The sequence below is a fragment of the Marmota monax genome, unplaced genomic scaffold, assembly GCF_021218885.2.
Source record: "Marmota monax isolate L192 unplaced genomic scaffold, Marmota_monax_Labrador192_F-V1.1 WCK01_AAM20220418_F8-fsc00008, whole genome shotgun sequence".
Lineage (NCBI taxonomy): Eukaryota > Metazoa > Chordata > Mammalia > Rodentia > Sciuridae > Marmota > Marmota monax.
Genome location: NW_026694432.1, coordinates 278,151 through 299,519, shown reverse-complemented (window position 1 = coordinate 299,519; position 21,369 = coordinate 278,151). Strand labels below are relative to the sequence as shown.

Sequence of the window (21,369 nt, the reverse complement as noted above, 5' to 3'; positions counted from 1 at the left end):
TCAAATGTAACCACAATTATGGGATTCTAACAAAAAAAAGCTGCATTACATCAGCTACTCACTAGATAATTACTAGGCTGAAAGATGGAGGAAGTTATGTAAATTCATTTCAAAAACATTTTAAAATCCAGAATTTTGTCCTGACCAACTCCTGCTTTTCTGATTGTTAAATTAAATAAAAGGATTTTTTATAAAAATATTTTTGTCGGTCTTGTACATACATCCTTCAAGAAGAAAGGTCTGAGTGAGAGGAGGGGATGATTTTAAAAAATATAGTTACAATTGCTAAATGAAACACACTGACTTTGTAATAAGGGAGAGGAGAAAACAACAAAACCCTGGCATCAAGGGAGGTACTAGGGAAGAAAGAGGGCATTAATGATCTTTGCTTTTCAAAACTGTTCCTGGACACTTTTCCTCTTCCTGAAGGAAAACTCCCCATGCTGCCTTTCCAATCTGATATGAGTGCCTTGAATTCAAACTGATTGCTAGGTCTACAATTATACACAACAGTGGTGACTGAGAGACAGCAGGGGGCTTCCCTGTAAAGATATCTTGGTCAAGGGGCAGTCTATACAGATAAAGGTTAATACAATAGATATGACTGCTATTCTCGGAAAGGCCTACCTGCAAGGATGAAGTCTGGGAACTTGGGTTTCAGGAGGGTCCCCATTTTTTCTAGAACTGATAAAAGTGATTCAGCCTGGTATGGTGAGGCACATCTATGATTTCAGTCACTTGGAGGCTGGAGGAAGGAGGACTGTAAGTTTGAGGCTATCCTTGGCAACTTATTGAGATCCTATCTTAAAATAAAACACAAAGGGCTCAGTGGTAAAAGTGCCCCTGGGTTCAATTACTAGTGAAAAAACAAAGTGGTTCATTATGTCTAAATTGTGGAATTGATGATTTATGTGAACATATACTTTCCTTCTGGCTTTCTGGGACTCTGCTTTTTTTTTGATATGTGCCAAGCAAAGATTACCTATATGGTCCTCAATAAAAACTTCAGGTATTGGAGCTGGGGCTGAGTGGTAGTGCACTTGCCTGGCATGTGTGAGGCACTGGTTTCAATTCTCAGCACCACATATAGATAAATAAAATAAAGGTCTGTCATCATCAACAAAGATATATATATATATATATATATATATAAATATATAAATAAAACAAATAAACAAACAAAAACCCCTCCACTTCCTATAAGTGTCCTTGATTGGCAACATTCCACACATGCTGTCTCAAGTTGTTGCTGGGGAAATTAAGTCATAAGTCTTACATGACGACTCTAGGAGATGACCCTTGGAAGGTCATTTTCAAGGATTTATTTTCCTTGGAATCTATTTCTGTCTAAATCTATCCCTATTTCCCCTAAGTTCTGCCTCATATATTTTTTCTCTTTGCTGATTTTGCTTTGCATCCTTTTGCTATAATAAATCATAACCATGAGTATAATTATATGTGGACTCCTATGAGTCTTCCTAGGAAATTATTGAACCTGGAGGCAGCTATGAAGATGTCTAATATATTATTGGAATCCTGACTTTGTCACACACATATATGTGATCCTGGAAACACAGCTCAACATCTCTTGGCCCCTCTTTTTATTTGTAAAACAGGGCTACTATCCATGCCTTAGAGTTTGTGTAAAGATTAAATTAAAGAATCTATATTAGGACTGGCACAGACTAGAACATTAGTAATTACTAATTATCTGATCTGACTGAGAGCTGGAAGAGGCAGTAACAACCTAGGAGTCATCTAAAACACTTTAGAAAATTTAAAGAAAACTTTCAAATTAGACATCTATACTTAAAAAGCTCAGACCCAACTCATCTTGAAACAAAGCAGAAAAGTTGGACCAATGCACTGAAAGCCTTTCTGGTATTTGTCACATTTCCATGTAACCCCAGCTCAGAATTTTGCTTTGTAGAAACAGTTATGTGAAGAAAAGGGAGAATATAGTTCCTTAAAGGAAAGCAGGACTCAAAGCAAAATGGTGTGCTTTCATCCTCCACATAGTGCACCACCCAAGGGCAGGTCCAATGGTGAGCTGCACTATTCCTCCCCACCAGAGGTCTACGCATTTTATAGCTTCATATGTCCTGAGTATCTACTGTATGTCACATCTGTGCTTTTGCATTACCTCATTTAATTCTTACAACCATCTTACAGGTGGCTAATATTATCTGCCTTCTAAGGACAGGTTCTGTGATGTGCCCAAGCCCTTCAGCCCCCCAAAACTGTTTCTTTATATGATATAAGCGTGCGATCTCCCTGTGACTCCCAAGGTTCAGAACACATTTTCTCTGCACTAAGCATAATATAATAGTGGACTTTCTTCCAAGGAAGGGACTATTATAATGCAAGTGACAGAGTGCAGGTCACCCATATATTAAGAATGAGGAATGTGTCTAAAAACTTATTTTTTAAAGGCTAGAGATAGGTCAAAGGCAGTGACTTGCTGGAGATGGATCAAAGCAGCTCAGCATTACCAACTCTAACAGCATGGCCCTCTGCCGTTTACCAAGTGTTTTCATTATCACTTTTGATCTTATCATCACAATCTATCTGTGAGGACACATGACACTATCCTCACTTGAAAGATGAAGTAACTAAAATATAGAAAGGAGAAATGATTTACTCGGTGTAACACGGCAAATAGGTGGAAGTGCCAGTGCATTGGAAAAAAGATCTGACTTCAAGTACAGAGGAGACATGAAAAGCTAAGGAACCACTTATCAAAATAGCACAGGGATAGTTTTACACAAAACCATTTCTCACTTACACTGCCTGGCTGCATTTTTTATCATCTTGTTTTAAAACATCCTTGACTAGTTTTCTGGCTTCAGTCCTTCTACATGTTAATCCATCTTTCTGAGTTGCTATTGAGATATAACAGAAAGGAGCAGCACCTTCATATTTAATTTCCAGCTCTGCCACTTCATGGCTATATAATCTTGGTTAAAACACTTATAATTATAAGTTTCAGCTTCCCTATCTGCAAAATGAGAAAACATTTGCCTGGTATAATGAGATTTTTGACATAGCTTTGAAACCTACTTCTTTGAGCTTTTGTAAGGATCAAACCCATCTTATAGGGTTATTGTAAGAATTCAATTACATGATGCCTATAAAGAACCTAGCATAGTTGCCTGACACACAGTTGGAACTCAATAAATGGTAGCATAATTATTATTTTAAGGCTGTTTGTTCACTTGATTCATTCATTCATTCATTCATTCATTCATTCACTGACTAGATATTTACTGAGAATTTATTAGATGGCTGGTACTCTCCTAAGTGCCAGGAATATAGTAGTGAACAAAGACATTTCCTGACCTCAAAAACCTTTAAAGTAGGAGGGAGACAATAAACAACTAAATATCCATTCAAGTGGTGATCAGTTCAATGGAGAAAGAGAAAACACGGCAAGAGGTATAGTAGGGTTGTCAGTCTGGCAGGGTGGGAAAGGTAGAATTATACAGTGGAGGGAAGGAATACTGTTATTTTATATGGGTTGCTCAGAAAATGCCTCAATGGAAAAGTACTATTTGAGCAAGACCTGGAGGAAGTGAGGACCTGAGCAATAAAGATATTCAAAGGAAGATTATTTCAGTAGAAGAAAGTACAAGATCCTGAAGAATGAACAGGTTTTATGGTGTTTCACAAACAGCAGGGATGCCAGGGTTGGCTGGAAGGATTGTGTATGAGAGATCAGAGAAATGCAAGGGAATTAGATCAAAGAAGGCCTTTTACTCTGAGCTAGATGGGGAGCCACAATAGGGTTTAAGAAGTGGCACGATTTGCCTTACCATAAAATAAAATAAATTAATTAATCTTAAAAATATCTTTTAAAGTTTGTTTATTTATTTATTTAAATAAAGGGACTGTGTGGGAGCGTTGGGTGGAGGCAGAGAGGTCAGTTAAGACAAAATAATCTGGGCAAGAGATTATACTTGGTTTGGCGAGGGTTCATTTGTAAAAGCAACTAGAAGTAGATTGTGAACAATTTTTGAAGATAAAATTAACCGATTTTGCTTACGAGTTGAATACAGACATGAGAGAAAGGAGAGTTAAGGATGACTCAGAAGTTTTTTGCCTAAACCAAAAGAAAGTTGCCATTTAATAAGACAAAGATTAAGGGAAGAGCACATTTTAGGAAGTAGGAAGCAGTTTAGTTTGACTATGTTTAATTTAAGATGGCTATAAGACATAAAGCAGAAAGGTTGAGTACCATATCTCATTGCATTAATCACTACACCCTGTTTATTTATTCCAAAATTGGTTTATAACCTTTCATTGTGTAATTGTTGTATGGTATAATTCTGTTTGTCATGCTACTTAAAAGGTAAAAAAACAAAAAACAAAACAACAACAACAAAAAGGTAAACAGAGCAGCAATGTATTCACCAGTGACATATGGATGTGTCTGTCTTTTTGCACACTGAGCGCTATGAACCTAAAATTCATAGTGTACGTGTATTGTCAGAACATTTCTGAAAGCCAATTTGTGTGGTTTGTTTAGAACACTGCAGTACTAAAGATAAACACATCTTACGTGACTGGTGCTGAGGATGCCATTTATATTAAGGACTAACGACGTCACCTAACAAAACCAATGACAGTGGCACAGACTTTGGACATAAGATTAAATTTTGTAAATCCACATTATGTGACACTGTAACAAATTTTCTGAAATTCAATATTTTGATTATAATGCACAAATTAATACAACTAATGTGTTAACTATGTGCTAAACTGTCAGGAAGAAATGATGTGTGTGGATTTGAACTATTAAATTTTTTTTTTTGAAGGGCACCAGGGATTGAACTCAGAGGCACTCAACCACTGAGCCATATCCCCAGCCCTATTTTGTATGAGCTGCTTAGTGCCTCACTTTTGCTGAGGCTGGCTTTAAACTTGTAATCCTCCTGCCTCAGCCTCCTGAACTGCTGGAATTACAGGCATGCACCATTGTTCCTGGCTTGAACTATTGAATTTTTTAAAAAAAAATTTATTCTTAAGTTTTGGGTGGACACAATATCTTTATTTTACATTTATGTGGTGCTGAGGATTGAACTCGGTGCCTCGTGTATGCTAGGCAAGCACTCTACTACTAAGCCATAACCCCAGCACCTTGAACTATTGAATTTTAATGAGTATTTTGTGCATTCTAATCTTGCACCAAAGATAGTTTAGTAATGAATAATTTCTAAGTAACACTGACACAATTAAAAAAAGCTTCACTTAATTCACACTTTACTTTTAAAATTTGGCATAAAATCTGCAATGATTCTGGAGGCTGAGGCAGGAGGATCATAAGTTCAAACCCAGCCTCAGTAACTTAGTGAGACCCTAAGCAATTTAGTGAGACCCTGTCTCTAATAATAATAATAATTAAAAAAAAAAGGTGGGGAATATGGCTTGGTGTTTAAGTAACCCTGGGTTCAATTTCTGGTACAAAAAAAAAATCTGCGATGATTATGCAGTGAAATATGGTAGGTAATTGTATGAATATACATCCAGAGTTGAAAATTTAGGTTAGATATATACTGTTGGGAGTTGTAACTATATATATGACATTTAACAACACAAGACAGATGAAATCACCAATATAGGCAGAAAGAGATCAGAGGACTTTTACTGAGTACTTACTATGTGCCAGGTGAGGTAAATTTATAAGTTATGGAGTAATTTATGGGCGATTATTCTTGTTTTGATAATGACCATGTCATTCCTTTATTTAACGACTTTTCATAGGAAAAAAACCAAGCTCCTTTGCTGATATTCCAAGTTTTACACATTCTGTCCCCCATTCTCCCTTCTGCCTTTCTCAGAAATTTACTATCCAAATCCTGCGATTCAGCCAATCAGGTCTGCATTCCATCATTTTACCATATTTTGTGCTTTCCAACAGTAGCTTCTTTCCTCAAGCTGGTTCAGCTGTTGTAGAATGTTCTCCACTTATCAACTTACCATATAACCTATCTATCTCAATGTTTTGTTCAACTTCTATTTCCTTTATAAAGTCTTTCTTGGTCATCCACTCCAGTAGGGATCTTGGCCAACTCTGGCTTTTACTGCTTTTATCTGACTACTTTTTGGATCTTGGCACAGTGACAATAATTTGTAGAAGGGGCTAGAATATTCTCAAATGTAAGGTCTAGGCTTCATCCCTTAGCATTTAGCATAGTACCTGGCAAAATAAAAATTTGTTGGAGAAATAGGGTGTGATATACAACTAAGTGTATAAGCTGTGACCCATGAGGAGAAATTACAAAAAGAAACAAATCAGAGATGACAAAATCTTTCCAAATATATTAATGCTGATTTTCATTTATACACTGCAAGTATTTTTCTAGATGAGAATCCACCTCACTAATATTCCCTCCTCAATTCAGGAGGCTGATAGCATAAGGACTAACAGCACATTTATGGAATAAGATTTATTATGTATGACACTGGGTAAGTTTTATTTAGCATCTTTTGTATCTAAGTTTCCTCATTTCAGAATGGGGATAGTATGAATATTTACTTATGGAGTTGTTTCTAGGGGTAAATGTATACAGGGCACTTAGAATAATATAATATTCCAAATGCATGGTAAGCTCTCAATAAATATTATTTAACAATTCAACGATTTATTCTGAACATTTGGCTACTGGATAATAACTATCATCATTACTTTTCATATTTGAACAGAACCTCACAGTTTACAAAGCACTTTTATGCACATTGCTTTACTTAAGCAGTGCTATGATCCTGGGAGATAAGCAGAATTTATTGTTGCTTTTTTGTGGAGAAGAAAATTGAGACTTAGAGGGTAGGTATGCCTTGTTCGAGGCTGCATATCTACTAAATGATCTTGTGATTGTCAATGCCACGTTCTTCCTTTATATCATTGACTTCTCTCTATTCCATCTCCTTAATCATTCCAATGATGAATCAATCATACCTTAAAACTATGAATTTTCAGTTGATTCTGTATATCAGCCTGAAATCTTTCCAAATAATTAACCTTGATCTTCACTGTCCTTAGGGTATAGGAAAGGGGAGATGTTGGTCAAAGGATACACAGTTCCAATTAGGACAAATAAATGTTAAAGATCTATTCCACAGTAAGGTGACCCTGGTTACACAGGTACTGTATATTTCAGAATTGTCAGAAGAATAGATTCTAAATAACAACAACAACAACAGCATGCTATAGAGGTGAGGTGATGGATATATTAATCAGCCTTATTTAATTAGCTTGATTTAATCATTATTCTTTCCTTCCATTTTTTCTGTGGTGGTAGGGATCAAACCCAGAGCATTGTGCATGCTAGGCAAGTGCTCTCCCACTGAACTATATCCCCAGCTCCCCACCTTTTTAAAAAAATTTCTAAAGTTGTGAGTGTACACAATACTTTATTTATTTATTTTTATGTGGTCCTGAGGATCAAACCAAGTGCCTCACATATGCAAGGCAAGTGCTCTGCCACTGAGCTACAACCCCAGCCCAATCCCTAGCCTTTTGATGTAATCCTTCCACAATGTATGCACATATCAAAAGATCATACCATATCCATAATGATATATAAAATTGACAAGTAAATGTTGTTTGTTAAAAATTCCAACTTAAACTTTAGAAAATAAATTTCTTAAACAAAATGAAAAATACACAAACTACCCTTGTTAGAAAGTTTTTCCCTTTAGTTATATTGCTGTCATGTCAAATTAGAGCTTCACTTATAGATCTAGTAAGAATGCTGTATTATTATTATTATTTATTGGCACAGGGGATTGAACCCAGGAGCACTTTGCCACTGAGCTACATCCCCAGCCTTTTCTTATTTTTGCTTTTGAGTCAGGGTCAAAATTGCTTAGCGTCTTGCCAAATTGCCAAGGCTGGCCTAGAACTTGTGATCCTCCTATCTCAGCCTCTTGAGTCGCTAGGATTACACGAGTATGCCACCTGCTTGACTGTAGCATTCTTTTAAATCTCTTGCTATTTAGTTTCTTTTGGATGTTATAAATATTATGTAAACATTTTGCCAAATGACTTTAGCCTATAAACTCAAGTGTACTGTAGTCAAAATAATACAGGATCATTTTTCCTCACAATAAAACTTTTGAAAACAAAACAACAGATAAAGATAACAAATATTGACAAGGTTGTGTAGAGAAGGGAACACTTGCACACTGTTGGTAGAAATGGAAATTAGTAAAGCCATTATGTAAAACTATATGGAAATTACTTAGAAAATTAAAAATACAAGTATCATAAGATCCAGCAATTCCACTATTGAATATAAAAGGAAATGGGATCAGTATAAGTCATCTGCATTCCCATGTTTATTGCAGCACTAATGGCAATAGCCAAGAAATGAAAGCATTGACTAATGAGTGTCCGTCAACAAACAGATGAAAAAAGAAAATGTACACAACAGAATATTGTTCAGCCATAAAAAAAAGAATGAACTCCTGTCATTTGTGGTAATACAAGTAGAACTGGAGATCATTATGTTGAGTAAAATAAACCAGGTACAGAAAGATATAGAAGTTGAGAGAAGAATGGTGGTTATCAGAGTTCTGGAGAGAGTAAAGGTAGGGGGTTGGGGGAAAGGTTGATCAATGAGTGCTAAAGTTAGAATAGGAGCAAGAATTCTTGGTGTGCTATTGCACAGTAGGGTGTATATAAATGATAATTCACTGTTCATTTTAAAAAGCAAGAAGAAATGATTTTGAAAGTTTATACCATAAAAAAATAGTCAATGTTTGAGGAGATATGTTTAACCTGATTTAAACATTACACAACATATATATTTATCAAAACATGACATGTCCATTAATATGTATAATTTTTGTTTTTATGTATCCATTAAATAATTTGGAAAAATTAGAAAAAAGAAGAAAGAAAATTGAGAAAGTGCTGAGCTGCAGACTTTAATTGAATATATGTCATCAAGCAAGTAATTTTACCTCAAGGCCTCACATTGTCCATCTGCTAAATGGTACTAATATCAACTATCTTGCTACCTCCCAAAGATGACAGAAGAAGAGTGAGATAACTCTATGAATGTATTTTACCCTTGAGAGAAATTTCACAGTTTTTTCAGTAAATAAATATATTGCAGTCTAATGGTGGATGCATGTGGTGAAGAAATAATGGGAGGGAATGAGAAGAATTAAACAGGGAAAGGTGATGGTGTGAAATTGTGAAAGAGTATGTATGCCTTTGTAAGGTGTTTGAACTTCTTTCTGTAAGCCATTATAATCACTGGAGGCTTTAAAGCAGGAGATAGATATAATCAAATCTGTATTTTAGAAAAATGACTCAAGAGATACTGGGGAGGATGGATTGGGTGGGAGAGGCAAGGCTGGGGGTAGTGAGATGAATTAGGAAGCCATAAATCTAATCTGATCGGTGAAGATTTGGGCTGCTGGTATGGGAGAGAGGAAAAGAACAGATTTGAGAAAGTCAGAATCAATACTGTGACCAACTAGATATTAGTTGTATTCTACTCCAGAAAGTTCTGATTCTTTGGATAATTTAGGAATATTAGAAAATATCATATAACCATCTATGGTGATATAAAACACCCGAGGGAAATGGAATAAGCTCATCAGATTTAACTTCAACATGTATTTTCCCAGTTAGAGGTTTAATTTTGAGAACAAAGGTTTTAAGATATAGGTAGTTCAACGGCATTAAAATTTTTCCTTTTGGCTTTTTTTTTTGTGTGTGCTGGGGACTGAACCCAGGGCCTTATGCATGCCAGGTAAATGTTTTACCACTGAGCCACATTCCTAAGCCCCATAGCTCTGCTTTAAAAAAAAAAAAAATCAAACTCCATCTAATATGAATTGAAAATCAATCCCATTGCAATATTAGAGGCATATGAAGGCTGCTGAGCTACAAAATATTTTAAAATATTGGTGCTTGGTGTTGCCATTTATTTCATTTACTAGGTGGTCTCTAATGTTGATTTTCTAATTCTTTTTGTTATATGACTGATTTTAAAGTAGAACTCTATAGCCTACTAGCAGATGTTTAAAAGGAGCCAACAATCTAAAAAACAATGGCCACGAGAAGAAAACTTGGGCTTTAGTGTCAGTGCAGCTATTATAATTGATCCTGTTTTTTTTTTTTTTTTTTTGAGGGGGGTAGTATAGAAGAGTGAAGCCAGCGGTGTACTCTACCAAGAAGCTACAACCCCATCCCTTTTCTTTTTTTGAGACAGGGTCTTGCTAAGTTCTTACAGCCTCTCTAAGTTGCTAAGGCTTATCTTGAACTTTACACCCTCCTGTTTCAGTCTCCAGAGTTGCTGAGATTACAGGTGTGTACTGCTATGCCTGTTTACTGCTGTGACTTAAGTGCTTAATTTTACCTTGCTTTGATCCCACATCTATAAAATGATAGCATTGGCTTTGATAATTTTGAAATCCTTTTCATAAATTCTTAATTTTAGGTTAAAGGCATTTGGATATTTTAAATACAAATATCCATCATTATTCTAGAATAAAGAATTCACTGTTGTCATTAAAAAACAAACAAAAAAACCTATCAGTCCTTCATAGTTATTCTCTCCACACACGATAATTTTAGCAGATACTATTCATTATGCACTAGAAACATGGTATTTTACATTCACTTATCTTACACAACTCTCTGAGATAGATATAATAATTTATCTTTCAAAGATGAAGAGATAAAATTCAGAAAATCTAAGTAAATTGTCCAATGTTTATATTGCAGGCATGTGAAAGAGTGAGGTTCAGAATCAATCTAACTAACAGTGAAATTCTCACTTCTAACTCTGCTATTCCATTTCCACTCACTGAATATCTCTCTCTCTGCAAGGCTCATCACATTTGCTTCCTTTGTAATGCCTTCCCTTGTCATTGCAGAATTTGGTTCTTTGTCAAAACAAGGCTTTCTAGAAGAATTAATCTGCAATTAATAAGAAATAGTGAAAGGTTTTTCTCTACCTTTTAGGTAACTGGCTTAGACACAGATTTTGTATTTTATCAAGATGCCCTATATTTCATCTTGTCTTTAGCAGGTCTTTGATTATTTAAAAAAACTGAATCCTCTATATTAAAATTAAGGTTTTTTTTCTACAATTATGTAACTTTCTGTATGTCTTTTGAAGTTTTTAAATTATCACTCTAGTTAAATAAATCACAATGATCTCACAGTGATCTGTTATCCTCTATAATCAAGAGTTTTAGACCTTTGATTCTTTGGACAAACTGACCTAAATCAAATTCAAACTTATATCTTTTTGTCTTTGAACTAACTTCAGGACATGCCAGAGGGCCCTAGAATCAGTAAAAAGAATCTGTAAAAGAGATCGTTCTCAGGCTTATTTGGTAAATTACTTTGATATGTTAATTATATGGGAAGCACTGTCAAATAAGAAATGATATTTACTCCTTGAGTTGTATTTATATGAATATATTATTATTATTGTGTCTTAAAACTGTATGAAATTCCTAGAAATCAGATATTTAAAAATGTTATATGCCCCAGAAATAACCAAATTTCCTTGTAAGTTGCATCATTATTATAAGGAATTCTCATCATATCTTTAACCATAGCCATTTTAAGTATTGTTGATTGCAGTTAGTTGCTTCATTATGATTCTTTCTGAAAGCTTTTTGCAAGCGACAATAATCTTAAAGAACTGTGTCTTTAAGGAGATTCACGGAAAGGACTCTGACCAGTACAGGTTTATGACAACTTTAAGATTCTACCATTGGACTGGATAAGAATTTCCAGAACTTTAAAGAAGAAACTAATGGGTTTGTAAAAGTGCTAACCTACATGAAGTAGAAGAATTAATTACATGAGACTTAATGAATTGATGAAGAATTAATGGGGTTTTACAGCCCATTTTTATTTGCAACATTGCTGGTTCTTTTATTAATACTCTGTTTTCCAATTTTAAAAAAAATTCTTTACTTTCCCTTGAGCTATTTGAAACTATAGCAATTTGGGACAAAGTATACTTTGTGAATGGGATTAAAATATTAATTTCCTCCTTACCTGATCCCTCTAGAATTCAGAAACAGTTTGTATTCTTATGGCAATGTAATTATTTATAAGTTCAACAATAATCTACTCTCTATATCAGGGTACAACTGGAAATACTGATTATATTACCAAGGCTTTGACTGGCACATTGTATTTGAGAGCGTGCAATGAATGAATCTACAGGCACAGCACACATTCTGAAGTTTGTCATGGTTTGAATTCCTAGCCCCAAGAAATTTAAAAAACTTCAATCTGAGATTTCTTATCAAAAGTTCTAGCAAAACAAACTTTAAAAAGTTTGTGTGGTCAGTGCTATCCCCTGTGTGGTCAGTACTATCCCCACATTCGTGAAAATAATCAGGCCAAGTTTGCTGAGAACACAAATTAGTCTTACTTAGATTTTGTTTGGTAAAAACTGGGGTGACCATAGATAAAAATTATGCTTTATGAGAAAAACTATAGTACATCTGCTTGTATAGTACACCTATATACTTATAAGCTATAATACTCCCAATTGTAGCCCTGTTCACAGTTTGAATTCTAGTTTCTTCCAACACGTAGTTAGTACTCTAAGAACAAGAACTTCTCTGTTCCTGAAGCTCTATAAGCTGAAGCTGGACAACTCTGCATAAATTTCAAGGAACATGTCTCATGCTTGTTGAGTGGGTCAAACAAAGAGTTTGTCAAATCACCTTCCTATGAACCAAAAACATTCTAACTGCTAAGCAGGATGAGAAATTAATGATTTCGTGTTGAGTACAGCTTTACCAAAGATGTTGGAATAAGACCTGCCATAATAAGACTGCTTATCTCAGTTTTTTCTTGCTCTACCTACCTTTTTAACTTGGCATGATAAAATTGTAATTAGATTTCATAATTAATAACTTCTGTGGATAATCTGACAGTGTGTTGAATCTGTTATAGTAAACCCAACTTTTTACCTGATGTAAGGGATCCTTTGGTCTACCTAGTGGGTAACTTTAGCAACATTCCTAATGCAATTAATTTTCTTGTTCCAGTTGTACCAGTGGTCTTTTATATAGTTAGACTTCTAGACTCTCTTGTGTTTGCTCTGTATTTTTTTTTAAATTTTTTTTGCTCTGTATTTTAATTTAACCCAACCATGAGATGCTAGATAACAGAACTGTGGCCTTCTAACTGAACGCGGAGCAATTTGTGATGTTGCTACTACTTGTTGTTGGACATGGAAATTGGGTAACGTAGACAGTAAGAAAAAAAAAAAAAAAAAAAGAATGATCAGGCTACTTGGTTAAAACAAACATTCTTCATCTGGCTTATTCTTTGATACATTCAATTTTAGATGGTTTATTTCATGGGGACTCTTACTGGGGAGCATATTCTAAACTTTTGATATTATTCTTTTGATAGTCATAATAGTATGACTATTATGGTGTGCTATATCCTTTCTAAAGTTTAAAATGTTTGAATGTGGTCATCTGTCAAATATCAAATATCTCTTATAGGTTGGAATCACAAAAACTCAAAAGAAAGAAATGCATGGTTATGAGGACATTATAATCTATGAGTGATATATTGAGACCCCAAATCCAAAATGTTGGTAACTATGTTATTTGGTGGTATTCTCACACCGGAAAGAGCTTACCCAAAAAGGGGGGTGCTGGTAGTGGTTCAAAGTTACAGGAAGTCACTGCTTTGGACTGGTCCTTTTACTAGATTCCACAAGACCAGAACAAACCAAAATAGAGTCAGTCATGATGAATGTTCCATAATAAAATTGAAACTTTAAGGAAGCAAAGAGATTCCAAACAATATCATTTTTTTCCCCCTGAAAACAGGAGAGTCCAGACTGAGTCAGCATAAGACTCCTCTGCCTTCACCCTTACAAAAAGGTAAGTACTTATCTTACCTGATTATTACCTAGTTCTCCCCTACCCTCCAATAGTCTTTTTGTTTCCACCTTACAAAACTCACTGTTCTACTACTGGCCAGTGGGAGCTCACATTCTATTTTTTGAATAGAGGTTGCTTGATTCATAATTCACAAAGAAAAGCCAATTAGATATATAGCTTAGTTTGTTACAACTTTCTTTTGATAGCACACAGGCCAATGGTTCTGGAGCTAACCTGTTATTCCTCATCCTCTTTTCTTAGTACTTTCCAGTTCTTCTATAAATAGAAAAAACTTACTTTCCATTTGTAGTGGAGCTCCTCAAAGATGTGAAAAAGAGTAGACAAAAGAAGAAAAACAGAAGAGACAGGAAGATGAAGAGTTGTGGAAAACAGAAATAACAGAGGGAAAAGTGGAAAGAAGACGGAGTAGATAACAAAGGTGAAACATGATCTGAAAGAAGGGAAGGGGTTGGAAAGGAAGAAGGAAAGAAAAAGGAAGTTAAGGTAGTGACACAGAAGAGGAAGGTTGGAGGATACTGATAACCTCAGTCTAAGTAAGATGGGTGACAGGTTTTTCTGGGAAAGGCCTGTGTCTGGGTCACTATAGGTCCAGAGGGGAACCACAGTAACTAGTGGTGAGGTCAATGCCATTACTTAGCTTTTAGGACTCACTCCTATGGCAATTCCCAAGTAAGGCAAATTGGCTATGGTTTTTAACATGTGCAAAAGTAGAGCTTAATGACCCAAGCTTGGGAAGTAAATACTACTTCTCCTGGTAACTGTTATTAACATAATGGAAATAAACAAACAAAAAACACCCCCAAACAAATAGCTCAATACTCCTAGCAACTTGACAATAGGCTTTCCTAGGGAAGGCCTGTGCCTGCTATTATTCTGGTTATCCCATAGTGCTCAGTTCAGTGAAGTATAATACCCAGCAGACATTTAGTAAATAGTTGGACAGCTGGGAAATCTTAACATAAAGTATTGTTTTGGTAAGGGGGGTTCAGGGGGCACTGAAGAACATTTAATAAGTCCTCTGGTGAGACATCAGCCTCTCCTTAGTGGAGAAAAGGCTGAAGACACAATAAGACTCCTACAGTTAGGTCTTAGAGTATTTGTTATTAAAGAGGCAAGGTCTTAAGATGTGCTTTTTAACAGTCTTTACTTTGGCTGTAATTTAAGATGACTTTTACAAATTAGATCCTAATCCTTGCAGACACAGATGGCTGTTACAGAATAGCCTTGCAAAAACACTAGTCATTTGACTTGAAAGAGCATTCAAAGAATGATGAAGAGCTATTAACTCTTACCCCACCTCTGGGTTGGAGAGGCCTAAAAATTCCTGGGTGGGCTTTCTGACTTTAGGACTGGAATCTGGGTGGGTCTGGTCATTTGTTGTGATTTGGAACAGCCTCTGTCCTTCACTGCGGAACTAGAGATTTAGGGGAGCCTGAGGTCACTAACATTTGACAATAGTTCCTGAATGCTTATATATGAGGTACCACAGCAGGAACTGCAGAGGATATAGATTTGAACATGATATGGGCTGCCTCTGTAAATCATTACAGAACAACAGAACAAGAGAGGAGTGCACAAACTATAATGGTATATTGGTGGGGAGCTTGGGAGAAGCCCATAGAAAGGTGACTTCTGAGCTAGGCATTAAAAGATAGTTCAAACAGGCCAGGGACATGGAGGCATGAGAATCTGTGTCATTAGTGAATAATGAGCAATCTCCTATCTCCTGCTGATAAAAATAAAAGAGGCAGGATATAAGAAAGGCACAAATGGAACAGACTGTAAATCTTTCAAAAAACATTCTAAGGGGTCTGTACTTATTCTAGGCTAGTAGGGGCTATTAAAAAGTTTTAAGCAAGAGAAGAAATTATCAGAGTTGGGTTTTTGAAAAAATAACTGTGGCAGATGATTTCAGGTTGACCAAGGACCATAAAATGGACTTGTGATTAGTTTTGGGAGACTCCTGATTTCTCTGACAGGTGGTTTGGTTTTTTTCTTTGGGCAACAAAGGCAAACTTGATTTAAATTTGCCTTGGAATAGGGACCAAGGTAGAAATGGAGTCAGGAGTGAAAGAGATGTTAGGAGAAGAGAATGTTAGCCACACTGAATAGTTTTCTTCAGCAATGTAAAACAAAGGATCAGTGATGAAAAGCCAAATCAGGAGTAGATTTTCTCTAAGACTACATGATGGGCTTTCTACTTAGGGCTTGTCCAGTAATGACATAACAGTCTGCATTGAAAAGGCTGAAAAGTTGGTTACTAGAACTCAAAGTAGGCAAGTGGCAGATGCAAGAATCCTCTGCATTTCATTTTAGTTTAAAGTAGCCCCCAAAATACCCACCATAAATGAACTTCTCCAGGGACCCCTACCATAATTAAGCTTCTTGTCAGCAAGATTTTACAGAGTATCAATGGGATTTCACAGGATTTCAGCTGAAAGCTCATTGTGGTTTGAAGATTCCTTTTTTTTTTTTTTTTTTTGTGAATGCCAGGTTTGCATACAAAAGGTGTGATAGACTCTATCTCAACAGTTTGCTGTGTAAAAGTTACTGATTCTGTTTTCCATAGTCAAAATTTGTGAAACCTCTGTCTGACCTAAGAATGTGGAACAAAAAGTAACGATTATGAACCCACCCACTGTTGTGTTTCCATCTCACTGAGTATAAATCTGGGGTCCAAAAGATTTTTGAGGCATTAGTCCCTCTGGTCAGCTGCAGCTTAAATAAACCTGCTTCCTGAAAATTCCTTGGATGTCCAGCCTCATCTATCCTACATCAAGTTCTTCTGCTTCTTTTCAAAAGCAACTTTTTAGTCTACATTTTTTTTTACCCTGTTAGAAGAGGTTGTTAACACTGAAGAGAAAATCTATCATTTAAAAAATTTTTTTCTCTTCCACCCATCTATAATCAGATTTAATTTTGTTTCAAATTAATTTTAAAGACCAGGAAGGTCCTTATTTCTTTCACTTTACTTCTTTTACTACCTTCATTTTACAGATAAGGCCTAGAAGGGGAGTGACTTAAAACCAGTGATTAGGAAGGATTCATTTAGGTTTTAAGTTAGTCAGCTCTCCAAGATGAGATGTTCATTGCAGAACATAAAGTAAAGAGAAACAGGCTGATCTTGAACCCCCTGATAATGGCTCTTTTCTAAATATTCAGACACTGAGGGGCTGGGGTTGTGGCTCAGTGGTAGAGTGCTTGCCTAGCATGTGTGGGGCCTGGGTTCAATCCTTAGCACCACATAAAAACAAATAAAGGTATTGTGCCCAACTACAACTAAAAAAATAAATAAATAAACAAATACTCAGTTACTGAGAGTTCAATTTCAGTGACAGAATTTAACCCATTTTGCCCCATTGTTCCAGATGTAGAACTATAAAAAAATAAGATAATTATATTATGATGGAATAATTATAATATTAACACATGTAATCATATATAAAAGCTCTAAATTATGATTCAAACACTTTAAAAAAATTTTTTAGAGTTGTAGATGGACAGAATGCCTTTATTTTATTTGTTATGCAGTGCTGAGGATGGAACCCAGTGCCTCACATGTGTTAGGCAAGCACTCTGCAACTAAGCAACAACCCTAGCCCTACAAACTATTTTAATGCAACTGTGTCAATATTCTCAGAATTGAATATTTGGAACTTAATAGGTTAAGGTAGTTTCTTACCTGACTGTGTGGTAAGAGCATGTGCATTCCTTATCTTGTGCATGTTTGTGTGCTTTATATATGAATAAGGGGAAAAAGGCTCAGAGTAGTAGGAAGGGCACTGAGAAAAGGACCAATGGCTACAACCACCTGGAGTCCACAATACGCTCCTGGACTCAGATGTAAGCAGAATACTCATTCTACCCAGAGGGGATTTATGGCTGGCTGGTAGAGCTACACATATACCATTCATTTCTGATTCTGTCCTGCAAATCTAATAGTCAATATGAGGGACCTGGATAAGTCTTAACCAAATACTTAGTTTTGGTACGTTAGATGAAGTCCAGGTTACTAGACTTAGATGATAATGGAATCACAGAACATTAAACTATGTCTTATAGTTGAGCTAGTCCAATTCCATGTAAAGCAGAAACACTAGGAATGGATCCCTCTCCATACATACATATCTGTATTGTGGAAAAGAGTACTAATTGTTATCTCCAAAGATAGAAAAACTTCTTTACAACACAAGATATTCCTTTCTTAGAAAGTGCCCAAATGTATCTCCTTGTAACTTTCAATATATTGATCCCAGTTCTACCCTAAAGCCTGAAAAAGTAAGAAACCTCTTTTATATGGCAAGCCTTCAAGTAGTTGAAGACAACAACAATGTCTTCCATGCCCTTTCCTTCTCTAGAGGATATATTCCTCAGATGACATGATTTTCAGTTCTTTCTGCTTCCTAACAGCCCTGCTCTGCATTCTGGAAGCTTCATTTTGTCCACTGTTTGATATTTTAAGGTTTTCTTGCATCTTATTATTCATTATCCACAAATCAGAGAAAGTCTTTGTACAGATGTTGATATATATGGTAAGTAATAAAGAACTAAATAAAGAGCTTCTTGGTTTCCACTAGGGAGATAGCAATCAACATTTCTGGAGATAACCATTTATTCAGCAATGAATACATCTAACTGTAGATCTCTCTCTCTCTCTCTACCTTGTCCCTGAATACTATGAAACATTATCAAATACTTTTGTTGAAATACAGATACACAGTAAATATGGTCATCATACTTGTCTTTCCAGGCTAGTAAAACTATGGTGCATGCTTGTAATCCTAGTGATTGGGAGGCTCAACCATGAGAATTGCAAGTTTGAGGTCAGCCTCATCAACTTAGTGAGATCTCATTTCAAAATAAAAAATAAAAAGGACTGTAGATGTAGCTCAGTGGTAAAGCCCCCTCAGTTCAATCTCTAGTACTGCAAAACAAAACAAAAATCTCTCACATCAAACCAAAACTTTGATCCTGATCTAACAATTAGGCTATTAAGCACAATTTTTAGGTATACTCTGAGGCAAAAAATAAAAGCCTATATGAGTGGTGGAATAGTGGAAACAGCTAGATAGTAAAGAAAAGAATTTCTTACATGGGTTCCTGGCTATATGTTTGCTGGCCTGGTAAGCCTTACCTTCTTCAAAAGATGAGGAGAGAATGATGTGCAGAACAAAGAGACTTTGGGTGTCTTTTAGAAGACTACCATTTGATCTTTTTTTTGGACTACTTTTCCTAGCCACAATGATGGGATATCTCCTATGTGGCCACACTGCCTATGATGGGAAAGGCAACTTACATCTCTCCTAGGAAAGGTGCTCAGTAACTTGAATTCATCCCATGGAAATCCTTTAGAAGCAACGAAATCAAAGACAATCTGGAGCTTATTGCTGGCCAGGAAACGCCTCTCTAGGAACTCGCCACTGGGGGTACGGATCCGCAGTTTGCTCACAGGCTCAGCATTTTCTTCCTTTGGTTCTGGAGGCAGGGCTTGCTCTAAGGAGAGTCTGATGGCCTAAGTAGAGGAAAAAAACCAGATGTTAAAATGTAAGATAGATGGGCTGTAGGGAGTGGGAGAAACTAGAAAACAGCTGCTGCTTTCTAGGAACTCATCAAAAAGTCACTGCTCCATTTATTAAGCAACACTAATGCTTGAACAATAAAATCAGGTGTTTTTAAATTTTCTTAATATTAATAAAGACAATTCATTAAACTATATCCCACCTTGAAGACATGTTTTATTAAACCAATAGGTAACTACTTCAAAAATAAGGGCTTTTTTTTTTCCCCTCTAAACTGAAGAACTCAGACATTTGTGATTGAGGAAACAGATATCAAATACCCAGATGCTTTTTAGGTATAAATGAGGGTATTAGAAGCATTCACAAAAGACACACATGTGCATGCACACACACATTCATATTTAAGAAAACTCATTGACTAATTAGAAACAATCAAAGAATCAACAAAATATTGGAATATGTGTGTGTGTGTGTATGCTTGTGTGTGCGTGTGCGTGTATGCACACACACACACACACATACATTTTTTTGGTACCGGGGAATGAACCCAGAGGCGCTTTACCATGGTACTACATTCCTAGCCCTTTTTATTTTATTATTTATTTTGAAACAGGGTCTAAGTTGCCTCACTGGCCTCAAACTTGTGATCGTGCCTCAGCTTCCCAAATTGCTGAGATTACAGATGTGCGTCATAACGCCCAGCCTGGATAACATGTTAATGACAAAATTGAATGGAAACATTCTGTTTGGAGTGATGAATTATACTTAAATTGGCAAATTTCTCTATATGTTCTGCCACAGGGAACGTTTAAAAACAAAGTGGAATAAAAAGAGATTCAAATATCAGGTTTATTGGAGGTAGGAAACCACAGCCCTCATTCCACCTCTGCCATTAACTTGATAAGGGGTCTGGACCTATAGATAAACTAATCCCTTTACTTTATAGAAGACAAAACAGACTCAAACATGTAGGATAAACTGTTGAGATCTCATGGTTAGAGTTGGCCTTGAATCCATGTTTCCTAGTTCTAAATCTAGAGTATTGTATTTTCTTTTTTTCCATATTCATGATATTCCACCAGAAGATCAGAAGAACTCTTAGGTACCCGCCCAAACTGGAATTTGTAGCAGAAATTCACAAAAAACTTTTAATGTCCCTAGCGCCACGAAAGTTTCCTTAGATAAGTAAGCCTGGTAATCATGCTCTGCTTCACAGCTACATTCTGTTCTTTCTTGGATAGTTTAACATTTGTATTACCAAATAATCATTAATAGAAGGAATTCCTCCCCCTCAATTAAACTACAACTATCATAATCACAAGATGTGTGAGAAACTGGGACTTATAGTCTTTAAAATCTCAACAGTCATTTTCAAATGTGATGTCACCCTTACAGCTGGGGAAAAACACCAATCTTTTTCTTTTTTTTTTTTATATTTTTAATTTTTTATTGTGGGTTGTTCAAAACATTACAAATTTCTTGACATATCATATTCCACACTTTGATTCAAGTGGGTTATGAACTCCTACCTTCACCCCATACACAGATTGCAGAATCACATCAGTTACACATCCATTGATTTACATATTGCCATACTAGTGTCTGTTGTGCTCCGCTGCCTTTCCCATCCTCCACCCTCCCCCCTCCCCACCTCTCCCCTCCCCTCCCCTCCTCTCTCTCTACCTCCTCCACTGTATAACCCTGAGGGTCTCCTTCCATTACCATGCAATTTCCCTTCTCTCTCCCTTTCCCTCCCACCTCTCATCCCTGTTAAATGTTAATCTTCTTCTCCTGCTCTTCGTCCCTACTCTGATCTTAGTTACTCTCGTTATATCAAAGAATACATTTGGCATTTGTTTTTTAGGGATTGGCTAGCTTCACTTAGCACAATCTGCTCTAATGCCATCCATTTCCCTGTAAATTCTATGATTTTGTC

At 36.0% G+C, this 21,369-nt stretch overlaps 1 protein-coding gene across 2 annotated transcripts in view; it reads right to left on the bottom strand.

Annotated features, from left to right (window-relative positions):
• The window catches only part of Faf1 (Fas associated factor 1), a 287,958-nt gene that overhangs the window by 21,049 nt on the left and 245,540 nt on the right, over positions 1-21,369 (bottom strand). For both annotated transcript variants that reach the window (XM_046468956.2, XM_058570760.1), the window contains exon 16: positions 19,211-19,426. In XM_046468956.2, coding sequence (XP_046324912.2) covers positions 19,211-19,426 — 216 coding nt within the window. The remainder of the gene's footprint in view (positions 1-19,210; positions 19,427-21,369) is intronic.